General features: G+C 45.7%; 1 protein-coding gene across 3 annotated transcripts in view; it reads right to left on the reverse strand.

Annotated features, from left to right (window-relative positions):
* Positions 1–13091, reverse strand: part of RAE1 (ribonucleic acid export 1) — a 74312-nt gene that overhangs the window by 35270 nt on the left and 25951 nt on the right. For all 3 annotated transcript variants that reach the window (XM_085853747.1, XM_085853750.1, XM_085853749.1), the window contains exons 8-11: positions 10479–10586; positions 10279–10385; positions 6645–6714; positions 6233–6427 (exon numbers count right to left, since the gene is read on the reverse strand). In XM_085853747.1, coding sequence (XP_085709873.1) covers positions 6233–6427; positions 6645–6714; positions 10279–10385; positions 10479–10586 — 480 coding nt within the window. The remainder of the gene's footprint in view (positions 1–6232; positions 6428–6644; positions 6715–10278; positions 10386–10478; positions 10587–13091) is intronic.

The raw sequence follows: 13091 nt of genomic DNA on the forward strand, positions 1-13091 counted from the left end.
CAAGAAAATGACCAATCACCAAGACATCAAGAATGAAGTGAAAGGATCCTGGAAGCTGAAGAATAGTAAAGTTGTACCAATGAGAGTTGGAGCTACAGGAATGATGACAAAGAACCTGACAGAGACGTTAAAAACCATCTCTGGGAATATTATTACGAACTAACTACAGTTGGAAGCTGTCCAGGTCTCAGCAACGATCCTGAAGAGAGCCCTCAGCACAAAACTTTGAGAACAGAAAACTTCACAGCTTGGTCCATGAATTGTGACCCCTTACCAAAATGAAGGTGAATATTTTGAGCCTGCCCTGGGAGGACTCCATTTCACATTCTGATACCCTACATGTTTACACACACATACACACACCACACACCACACATGTGGACATGTTGGGTGTGTGACAAGGACTAATTGATAATAATTGATTCGATTTAAGTGAAAATCCGAATCTGAATCCAGATCCGAGAATTTAAGGTGATTCTTCACCATTGAGAAATAGGTCCAAAAACGATATATTGCACTATATCTCAAAAGGTTTCAGATGGATTCATACAAAACTTGATGGACAGGTTGGGAATGCCACCAGGAAGAATTGATTAAATTTGTGAATATCTGAATTCAGATCTTTATTCGAGAATCATTTAAATTTTCAACAGATTCTTCACCATTGAAAGATGGGCCGAAAAACGATATTGCATGATTTCTCAAACAGTGGTGGACAGATTCAGATGAAATTTTGTGCACAGGTTAGGTGGATGAAAAGGACCAATTGATTCAAATTTGGTGAAGATCTGAATCTGGATTCGGATTCGAGAATTTTTAAGTCATTCTTTCACCATTGAGAGACAGGGCCAAAAACATGATATGTGCAGCATGATCGCACCCGACTTGACAGCCAAATTTTGAAGATTCGGCGTAACTTAATAGCACCGCTGTCTCCGGGGGTTATAACGCTGGCTGGCTCAGCACAGGTCTCGGGTTACCCGCCTCAGATCACGATACCAACATTATGTGCAGCATGATATCTCAAAAAGTTGTGGAAGAGTTATGACAAAACTAAGTGGATGAATTGGTTAAGAATTGGAATTGGTGGCTAAGGTGACGAGAACAAATCTATTCGATTTTGGTTTAGGTCTGGATTCAGATCCGACCCATCAGGTAAGGTCAGGTATGGGAGCATGCGCCAGAGCAGCGCGTCGCTGCGTCCACTTTCCGCCGGTACTCCAGCGGCCTCCGTCTGGCAATCCCCCAGGCAGATGCCTGGCCCATCTCCATCTCCTTGAGATGCCGATCAAACTGCTGCAACCACGAGGCACGTGGTCGGCCCATTGGCCTCCTCCACTCACGAGACTCCCTCGCTGAGAGAATCTGGTAAGCAGGATCAGCGTCAGGAAAGCGAGCCACATGTCCGTACAGCCGCAGCTGACGCTCACGGACGATGCAGGTAACAAATCACATTTGAGTCTCTCTCAGCAACCGCTCGTTGGACACAAAGTTCGACCAGCGCGAGCCAAGGATTCTCTGAAGAGACCTGGTACCAAAGGAATTAAGTCTCCGTCTCAGATCCTTGGTCAGAGTCCAAGTCTCACATCCATAGAGCAAGACTGGAAGCACCAAGAACCTGAACTCAGACTTTCGTCCTCCGCACAGGTACCGGCAGCGCCATACCCCATGATCCAGTGAATCCATGACTCCCCAGGCCTGACCAGACGTCTATTGACCTCTGACTCACAGCCGGCAGAGACATGAATATCACTGCCAAGGTAAGTGAATCTATCCACGACCTCAACATCCTCACCACAAACAGGCACAGACAGGACAGCGGCATCCAAGATGTCATTGAAAGCCTGGATCTTAGTTTTGACCCAGGAAACCAGTAATCCCAGTGGCTCCGACTCCTCATTCAGCACCTCGCGGGCTCCCAAAAGGATATCTAAAGTCTCCGCAAAGATGACTGCATCAGCTGCGAAATCAAGGTCAGAGATCTTGACATTCCCAAACGATGCACCGCAGCTTTATCTCTCCAACATCCTCCCGAGAATCCAGTCCATACAAGTGCTGAAGAGTGTGGGGGCCAGTACACACCCCTGACGAACTCCAGTAACAACTGGAAATAAGTCAGAGATGGTACCACCACATCTCACAGCATTCTCAGTACCAGAGTAGAGTTCAGACATCAGATCGATTTTGGTGGCACCCAACGAAGACCAAGAATCCTCCAGATGGCATCCCGATTCACTGATTCAAACACTTTTTCAGAGATCAACAGCCCCTGCCGAAACTCTCGTCTGCGTTCAGTGAGAACCTGAAGAGCAAGGATACAGTCAATCGATGACCTCTTGGGTGTAAAGCCTGACTGCTCTGGATGCTGGTGCTCAAGCAGATGGTGGTGAACCCTCTCAAGAATTATCCGAGCAAAGACCTTGCCCGGTCGTGAGAGCAGAGTCACCCCTCGGTAGTTGTTGCAGTCTTGGCGATCACCCTTCCCTTTCCAGAGAGGGACAACAAGGCTCTCTTCCAGTCAGTTGGGATGATGCCTGTGTTCCAGGCAGAGCACAGAACTGCGTGTAACGTCACGAGTGCAGCATTTGCACCAGCCTTGAGAAGTTCAGCATGAATGCCCACAGATCCCTGGAGCTTTACCCCATTTTAACCGGTTCACCGCAGCCTGTGTTTCCACAAGCGAAGGTGGACCACAGTTGATTGGAGGGTCAGCAACAGGGATTGTAATACCCTGACATCCAACTCGACAGCTGGGGGATCAGCTTCGTACAACCGCTCAAAGTAACCAGCCCAGCGGGCCTTCACTTCAGACTCCTCTGTCAAGAGCATAGCACCCTCTGCTCGAACTGCAGTACAATCAAAATATGGGCTTGGATGAACGCAATGCGCAAATTCCCCTGCAAGCAGGACGAGAATCACGACCACAGGTGATGCTCTAACCCCTCACAGATTCCTCGCACATAGGCCTCCTTCTCCACCCTTAGCGCACGTACAGTTTTACTCCTCAGCTCCCTGAACAGCTCAGCTCTGCCATTCAGCCTGGCCCTGCAACTCTGGTCAAAGGTATCCAGTGTCCCTTGAGAGACAAAATTCTTCTTTGCCCTACGGTGAGTTCCAATACATCCACCGACATACATAAAGGACGGTGGTCTTGAAGGCACTCTACAACTTCAGGACCTCCCAAAGCACCCAGACTCCTCAAATCTCCACTCAGCTTGTTCGCAAACTCCTCAGCTGCCCTCTCATCCTTGAGCTTGCCAACATCCAGCCTCGGATGGGATGGTACCATTCTCCTGGATTTAAGATGCAACTTCAGAGTTTCGACAACAAGCCGGTCAGTATTGAGGAACTGAGCACTCTGGTCGACCCTGCAGTTCTGGATCGTCCTCCAGCGACCATCAATGAGGACATGGTCAATCTCCTTCACCACACCGCCAGCGTTGGAATACCAAGTCCAGCGATGAGCTTGTGGGTGCTGAAACCATGAACCGGCCACCTTAAGTCCATGACTTCTCTTGCAAAGTCAAGGAACTTCGTGCTATTCTGGCTCATAGTTTCTGACCCATGGGGACCAACACACGTCTCATAACCATCCCTTTCAGTTCCAGTCGATGCATTGAAATCCCCCAAGACTAGAGGTGTATCTCGTCTGGGGAACTGATCAACCACAGACTCGAGCGTGGCGTAGAATGCATCCTTCACAGTGTGATCATTCGCCTCAGTCAGAGCATAAACAGAGACCAGGGAAATGACACCTAAGAAGTGACGAATCCTTCGTCTCATAATACGCTCGATGACCGGTGTTACCTTAATTATCATTTGATTCAGCTTATTGGACACAGCTGCAGCAACTCCTTGGGAATGGTAACCATCAGAGCGACCAGACCAATAGTAGGTGTAACCACCCACCATTATCTCGCCGCAATCCGGTCTCCGAAACTCAGAGAGTGCTGCAATACCGATGTCCAAACGCTTGAGCTCAGATGATAACAGAGACAGGTGATCATCCTCTCTTAGGGATAGGACATTCCAGGCACCCACCTGAAGGGACCGCCTCAGGTTAACCCAAGGAGACCACCGTCTGGTGGACGACACCTCAGCACCACTCCACCACACTCTCTCGCAATCTGACCCGGGAATGTTACCCCGTGGTTTCCCTCCGATCATCAAAGATTGGGGGTCCCGAAGGCTTTGCCCCAATCCCGTCACCCAGTGAGCTGTCCTGCCAAGGGAAGCTGCAAAGGAGGTACCTCCCGCGGAGTGGGTTTTCAGATTTCTTTGCGTTTTTGTGTTTTGTGGAATGAAGGGTATTACGGTGGCTGGAGTGCAAATGCTGCCACCAACCTCCTAATAAGAAGCAACCCAACTGCAGGAGGATGTCCACAGACACAGTTGGGCACTAGATATGGATGGCCGTTGGCTCACAAGGAGCTCCTAAGCCCTTTGACATGTTTTGTTTTTAATCCTGCTGGGTGTCCATATCCAAACACCCTCCTCACCACAAAACCTGGTGGGGGAGACTGTATCGTCGCCGACAACCCGACCCTGCAACAGGTTAGTTCAGGTTTACATGATACCTGTCGCAAGTCATAGATCTAATCTGGCCTGACCTGACTGAAAAAATATATAAAATTTAAACTGTTCAACCTGGCGGAGGTATGTGCCCTACCAAGTGTCATTCCGTTTCGCCAAGTTGTCACTGAGTGATTTTTCATTTGTTTGTTTGTCTGTTTGTCCGCACAGAACTATGTTTTTCTCTGCAACAGCTTGTCGGATTGAGACAAAATTTTCACCATCGGAGCGACTACTCATGTAGAATGTTCTATTGATAATTATGATGTCATGTCACATGGTGTGGCAACCATGTTGGAAAAGCAGAAAAACTTTGGACCTTTGTATCGCTGAAATTGTGCCAAGGAAAAAATTGAAACTTGGCACATGGCAAGTACTCCTCATGGGAAATAAGTGTGATTTTTTTAAATGACATCATAGGTGCCTTCGTTATGACGTCATAATTGCATATTATATATATATATATATATATATATATATATATATATATATATAAACATATATAAACGTTACATCTGATCAGTATGAAAATTTGAGGGTTATCTCAGGATAAAATGGTCCACAGAAAAAAAACGAAATTGATGACATCATCAGTCACGTGACTTGGCAACCATATTGTATTTAAAAAAAAAAAAAACCTTCAAAATCTTCTATTCTGAAGTGGCTGGACAGATCGAGGTGAAACTTTCCACCTATGACCGCCTATCCATGAGGAACAAAAGGGACACACATATGATATGATATAGATCACATGGTTTGGCAGCCATATTTGATTTACCCTAAAAACCTATAAAAATCTTCTTCTCCAGAACGGCTGGACAGATTGAAGGGAAACAACAAAAATGTTCCCAAAGCCATGTGTATACAAGTTTAAGGAATAATTGATAGGTCACATGGTTTGGCAGCCATCATGGATTAAAGGAAAATATAAAATAATGTTTTCTCTGGAACTGCTTAATCAATCAACGTGAAAACTTCACAATTTTGATCTCGTAGTAATGGAGAATACATATATTAAATTTCAAATGGATCGGACGCATGGTCTGGCAGCCAGAATTATTTAAATTTTTGATCTGGATTCTTGTTTATTTATTTATTTTAAATAAGGCTCACTTGGCTGTGCCTGGATGGGTTTGAGGGTAGAGGAGTCGCAGCTGATATGCGAATCCGATCCAGGTTCCTCCTGATGACTTAATCTTTTATTTTTGCTTGTTTGGGTTCCTTCTGTTTAATCCAATGCAGGACTGTATGTATTTGGTCTTCCATTTGATTTGAATTGAATTAATTTTAATCCCATTCGAAATTCAATTGCATAATAATAATAAACATCATGGGTCAGGGTCAGGTCGCCGATCAAAGCGGGGTTGAATCAAAGTGGGTCATCTTGGTACCCGGTCATCACTGCCAGCATTTATAAAGTGGCAGTTCTAATTATGTCCCTTGTTAATTACATAACACACCAGTACACATAAAATACACCACACAAAACAAGTCCTGGTGAGGATCTGCAATCTCTGATTGCTCTTTTCTTGTTAAATAATTACAATTGTTAGGATCTACCTAAAAGGTTATAATTGCAGAATATTTAGAGTTTTTGGAACAACAAAAATCATGCGACTCAAATAGAAAGCCACTGCTAGAAAGAAGCACCGAGTAATACCTTTGACCAATCGTAGCTGGAGGAGTATGCAAATATGTTGCCATTGTGGTTGAAACTACAAGCAGTAATAGGCTGGTCCAAAACGTCAGACGTCTTTAGCTTGGTCCGAGCATCCTTGTCCCAGAAGCTGAACCGTCCGTCCGAGCCAACCGTTGCCAAAGTTCCATGTACCGGGTGGAACGCGATCTGATTCACCTGAAAACAAAAGGAAAAAAACATGTGCTCAAGCATCGCATCAGATTGCTTCATGGATGAACTACCAAGAAAAGATCAATCATTTGGAATGCGGTCGAATGAGAGCCCTGCCTCACAATGAAGAATCTGAAGTGAAATCAAGGAGAACAATAAAGAGAACGTCCACATTTTAGATAACACAATACAAGGCCAAGACATGCCTGTCAACACATCTTACTGCATAGATGTCCTGTGGCCCTGTCTGCCCATTTGATCGGTGACACTTGAACGTGAAGTTATCTTTTGTGCTGTGACAAAGAATGGGAAAGGATTAGACCAAGAGTACACGTACACGGTAAGTATTTTTTAAGAGGAATTTATAAGTGAAATGTAGGACCTTGTTCGATATTTCCATTTTTTTTTTTAGGTATTTCTGTTCGTTCAATGTACGTGCATTATATATCAGGCAGAGTTAGTGGGATTGCATTTAAACTCTATAGATTTCGAATAGTTGCCATTTTGTGGGGAAATGGCCCACAAATGACCTCGGGGATAAATTCGGGTTTATTAAACAAACCACGATGACAAGATGAGACGATGATAATGGAATAAATATTTGTCACTTCAGATGGACAAGCAGGAATAAACAAACACAATGGTACAGGAACACCAAATCTCCTTAAAGGCCCAACAATCAATTTGCTCCTCAGAAAAATCGTACCACTTCAAAAGTGTTTTTTCAACTGGTCGTAATCAACAGCGTGGAATTAATATCAAGCATTTTGTTTTTCGTTTCAGCCTATAATCCTATTCTTTCAATCTCTCTCTGTTCAACCATAACTGTAGCAGTTCTTCGCCCTCTAAGCCAAGATTGCTTCCAATCTTCAACTTCTTCATCCTCAACTCAGCACACACTTCAACGAACAGATACTCATTCCTAAGAGCACACTCCTGTTACATTCCCTCTCCAAAGCGGTCATCACTCGTAGCTGCCTTCGATATGAAGTTTCGAAAACACCATAGTACAGTCACCAGATGCAGGCAGCAGCACCCAGCTCGCCCCTTCTCCGCTCACTGTAACTGACTGATGGCCCAATTTCATATGACCTAACAGCAAACTCCGTGAGAATACTTCTCTATCCTTTTTCTCCGTACACATGGGGTCACCTCTTGCTTGAAGACAAACATCGATGAAGGCTTTTGCAGTCTGAAGACATGCGCAGCAAACTGTTGTGCCACTGAGGAGGAATAAAAACAACCTTGTGCAGTCCACGCCACCAAAGGCACTTTTACCTGATTTATGCAAGTTTGTGCCGCAATAGACATTGCCGGTGGGAAGATCAATCTCAGATAAACCACCAAATGTCACAAAACCAAGGCTCGTTAATCAATTGATGTCCAACCAATCATTGGGCAAAGCCCAAACTGGAGTTTATCGAAAAGATAAACACAAAGTGATCCTCAAACATCACCACAGCACTGCACAAATCCAATTAGGACTCACTTCTACCCTTAGCTCTGCTTTGCCAATTATATACACGGTTCATAAGCGTTGTCAAAAGTGCCAGGATGAATAAATTGCTTGCAAATTCGATTTCCACATGGGGCCAGAAACTGCTTGTTACCATTAAATTGCTCCAGATGCGGTAGTATGCAGAAATTCCGCAAACACTCATGATCTTTCCACAAGCTGCAAAAATCCAACTTCAACATATTGTACAGGATGGCCTGAAAGTCGCTTCACCCCTGCTAAATTATCGCACCTACCTCCCTTCCCCTCAGCGTTACGCGGAAACACTGACTCACTGACGCAGGAGGAAGTTAGATGGCATAGCGGACACAAGTTGTTACAGTGTCCAAGAAAAGTTGGTTGCTTGTGTTTGGGTGCATGAAAGGGTACGCACAGGTCAAACAATTACACCAGTGCAGACAGTTTTCACAGATCACCAACATCACCAATTCCTCGAACGTGGCAAACACATAGTCAATATCTAACAACTCCAGACAACTCTTTGTGGGACTTCAACAAGGAGGAAGTGTCGACAAACCGGCATAGGACAATTGAAGAATTGCGCGCTGCAATCGTAGATCCTTTCATACAGGTGACTCAACAAATGCTACAGCAGGTGTCGAAGAAGACTCAGTGGTGCAAGGAGAATGATGGAGCTCATACAGATACAATGACTGATTAATTGTTACAAGTATTGCACAACAAAACCTGTATATTAAAAGAGTTCAAGAATGAATCCTTTACTGGGGAGAGGTAAAGTGACCTTCAGGCCACCCTGTACATTTACAATTCGGTCTAGCATGAATAAAAATTACAGTGATATGTAATACACAATTCATTACCTCCACCACCAAAGGTGGATGGAGATTATGTATTCACACCTGTGCCTGTGAGCAGGTTATCTCAAAAGGTTATGGACAGATTCGGGTGAAACTTGGTGGACAGGTTGGGTGTGTCACAAGGTAAACTGGATTCGATTTTAGTGAAAATCTGGATCCGGATCCGAGAATTTAAAAAATATATATAAAAAAAAAATTCACCGATTCTTGACCATTGTGAGATGGGGCCAAAACGAAATGTAGCGTGAAGTGAATCTTTCAAAACGTTGTGGATGGATTATGACAAACCTATGTGGATGAGTTGGGTCGGTGACAAGAACAAGTCCAATAGATTTTGATTCAGGTTTGGATCCAGATCTGAGCCATCAGTGGAATACAAACCGTAAACTGTTCAGCCTGGCGGAAGCTCCACCGAGTGCCATTATAGAACTTCCATATTGAATCGTGATGATTTCCTTTGATAATATCGTTTTAATGACATCGTCGACAAAATTGTTGTTATGGGATATACTGTAACTGAGCATGCAAGATTATTATTGTTTTGTCATCGAAATTGCTTACCATTTTCAAAGGGAGTTAAGAAATCAAGAGTAGAGATATGTGCACGAGGTTGATATTTTTTCTAAAAACGGCATGCAAATTATATCAACTCATCATGGGTCGAAAGCAGTCATCCTGGTTTGACAATTGCACTGCTGCATGGCAGGGCAGAGAAGTTATGGCCTTGGAAACACACGCAGCCTGTCTGATTGGCAATTGAGGAGGTGAGGGACGCAGCTTACAAAACACACAAACCAGACATGGAGAAAAGAAGATGTTGGCAGATATAATAAAAAGGCAGTGAAGTCACTTCATTGAGATCACATGAATTCCTACTCAGGTAGGTTCTCCCTTAGAACTGAGCACCTTCTTGAAAGCTCAGCATTCAGAGCTCCAGCCTCAGCTGTTGGCACAATCCTTTGTTGGGCTGTTCTGCAAGACTTCTGAGCTCATGTTGGGTCATTTATTGTGCTGGGGATTTACCAAAGAAGGCAGGAGTGGTTATCTATGGTGAGGCTGACATCAATCTGAGGTGGTACCACTTTGCAAGAAGACACGGAACAAAGAACCGCTTCTTAGCATCACTGCGCTACACAGAACCTGAGGTCTACTTCTGCTTTGTCCACCGCTTCACATTTGCTTTCGCTACAAGTTAGTGAAATATACTTCGATATATTTGCTTGGTTAAAGATAGCAGAAAGACAATCGGGGTAATTTGGCTTAAGTATGAAAATTGTAAATATAGTTTGTTTTCTATAAACAACATTGTGGAAAGAGTCCTGCTTCCTGAGTTTTTGGTTAAATGGGCCATTTACTCCAACCGGCTCCATGACTTGGTGTGGTCATCCGATAGTGACACATAGGTGATCGTGACTTACAGACAAGCAAGGTGAAGTGGGGTCGTGGAGAAGTGGAAGGAGGAAGCATTGGGAACGAGCAAAATTTTACGAGGAAATAAATGAAAAGGGGAAGAGGTCACTCACGGATTGGCAGGCTGAATATACTGAATTGCCACTCTTCCCTCAATGCTGCCCAAGGCAAAGCCTGTGGGTTTGCTCTGCTTGTCTAAAAAAATGGTGACACAGCGGTGCTGCAGATCGCAAACACAGTGAGAGAAGTCAACCTCATGGAATGTGAGAACGGTCATGTTTATAAAACAGGGGCAGGGAAGAAAGTCTCACACCTGGTGCTTGAGAGGAGAATCAATGCGTTTATACTCTGAGGGTTGGTTTTCTAACTGGTAAATAACCAGGCCTCGTTCCGCCGTCGCTACAACTGCCATCGGATACACCTGCAAGTATAAATAGTTTTATGCGAACCTTCAATTAAAAGTCACGAATCTAAATCTTTTGTAAATTTAATGTAATACATGTATAAAATATGAATGGTGACCAAAAAAAACATGAAAGGCACCCCTTCATTGTATCAAAATGAACTGCCACAGAGAAGTCACATGTTTACAGCTTCAGTGGCGATTGGTTATTATACAGGCAAATCAGAAAGCTATACCAATATCTCGGCCTCTTATACCTCACACTAATCTCGGACTACAACAATGTAGCACGACAAATGCATAAAACGACAAACGAAAGGTTTGGGCTGTTTAAGGATATTCCATGTGAAAAATTGCAAAAGGACTGCATGGAAATCGATTTGCAGTTGGGAGGATTCATAATCGAGAATGAAAAAAATCAAATTTTACAACCACACAAACTGACACACCCTCCACACGTTAAGGTGTAGAATGAAGTAGCCTTGTGGATGAAGGCAGGTATAGATCTGTGTTGATGAACAGGTAGTACAGTGGATGAAATCAACAAGATGTCAATTGAGGTATGCCAGCTGCTGTGGGAAGCAAGGAGATCCTGACGTTTCAGACCTTAATCCATTTGCTCCAACAAAGGGTTAACGTCAAAAATGTCAGCTGCTCCCTGCTTCCTACGGTGGTTGATATACCTGTCATGTTGATTTCATCTACATGTGAAGGCGACCCTGGTGCATCCAACATCGTTTTTATCTACTGTGGGCAAGGGATCCCGAGTCCCACTCCCCTCCATCATGGCATTCCTCCACCCCTCCCCCCAGCAGAGACAATGGAGCCCCAGACATTAAATTTTATAGTCGTGAACACACACACACATTACATCACAATTGAAGCTGTGTAACTTTTATTACAATCCAAAGGTATAAATGTAATCAAAGTTTTATTTTTTCGCACCCCCCCCCCCCAAAAAAACACCTTGTGGAAATCCCTCAAAGGTATAGGGTATGAGTCCTAGGAACCAAATGTATTGTTGCGAATTCGCGCCCACCGGCGTGCGGACGGCCACGTGACTCGAATCGCGGCACGTCGCCCACGGACAATTCAGTCATGACCCTCTCGGACCAACGCCAGGAGCTAGTCACGGGTGGGGGTTTAACCTCACCACGATCGTGCCAATTGCCCACCCGCGCAGGATAGGGTTGCGCGCCAAATTCGATCCACCTAAGTACCTACGCGAATGGTCGACCGGGCAATCGCACCACGCCACAGGCCGACTCCAGACACGAACCGCTTAAGCGGTCCGTTCCGTGCTACAGTGATAACCGAGCGGTGTTATCGTCGGCCTCGACGGTTCCGATTAATTATCGGGCGTATTAAGCCCACTACGAACCCTTTACATGAAGCAGGATGGAGGGTCAATTAAAAGGAAGGAGACGAAGCGAAACGGGAAAACAGTTCAACACAATGCACATTTATTCCGCTGCACATGGAAAGCACACATATACAGCCATACACAATCAAAAATGCACATATAGCAATGAAAACAAAAGAAACAATGCAGAGCTCCAACCGAATATGACCGACACACGGCAACACTTAAACAGTTCTACTTTACAAGACACGGCGCCACCACACATCCATACAAAAACCCCGAAAAGAAAATGGTGACTTCCCTTTGGGGCCGTCGAGTCCCTCTCCCACGTTCGTCGGCGTGGTCGCGCCTGGCCGCGACTCCGTGCCCTGGCGTGGTAGGCGAGTCCTCTCCGGCGTGCCTCGCACCGGCACGTGTTGGCCACTCGACGCCACGGACGGGTTTTCCGGCGCTATTCCAGCGCGGATAGAAGGGGGGGGGGAAACGTAGTTACTCGAGGTCGCGGTGTGTGGAATGGCAGACGCTCCGTCCCACCAGCGGGGTCTCGGGACTGCCCCACAGAAGACCAGGCCAGCAGCCACCACAAAGAGAAGAACGAGCCGGAAGAGCGAACAGGACAAAGAGAGCAAGAACACCACCAAAAGCGCTCCGCCCGTGTCCGACTTTAATAGCCCGGGGCTCCGCCCTTCATTCCACCCCCGTTTTCGGCGCTGCCTCCCCTCGAGCTTCTTGGAGAAGCTTCTCGAAGGGGGCATGTCTTCACGCTTTCCCTCCACCCCGCTCCGTCCGGGGGCCAAGGGAGTCAGTTTTTGGCTTGGAGCCAGAGCATTATTCCCCCAAAAAGAGGCCCCCACCTCTTCTCACCTTTGACCTGCATCGCTCTTCCGCCACTCCAAAGCACGGGGAAGTCAGACGGGAAAAACAGGTGGGAAAAATCCACACGCCATCGTTGTGCCTTCTTCTTTCCCTCCTTGCGTTCGACGGTTTCCAACGCGGAAACCGTCATAGTGTGGACCGTGGAGTATGGCGTTCGTCAGCGGGGGTAGTGGCGAAGATGGTGGTGGTTGTTGTGAGGGTAATTGTAGCGCGGTTGGCGTTGTGGCGTTGTTGGTGCCGGTTGTTGTTTGCGTGGAGGTTTGCGTTCGTCAGCGGGGGTAGTG

The sequence above is a fragment of the Eptatretus burgeri genome, chromosome 14 (assembly GCF_056783735.1).
Source record: "Eptatretus burgeri isolate ZD-2024b chromosome 14, Ebu_testis_v1, whole genome shotgun sequence".
In the NCBI taxonomy this organism is placed as follows: domain Eukaryota; kingdom Metazoa; phylum Chordata; class Myxini; order Myxiniformes; family Myxinidae; genus Eptatretus; species Eptatretus burgeri.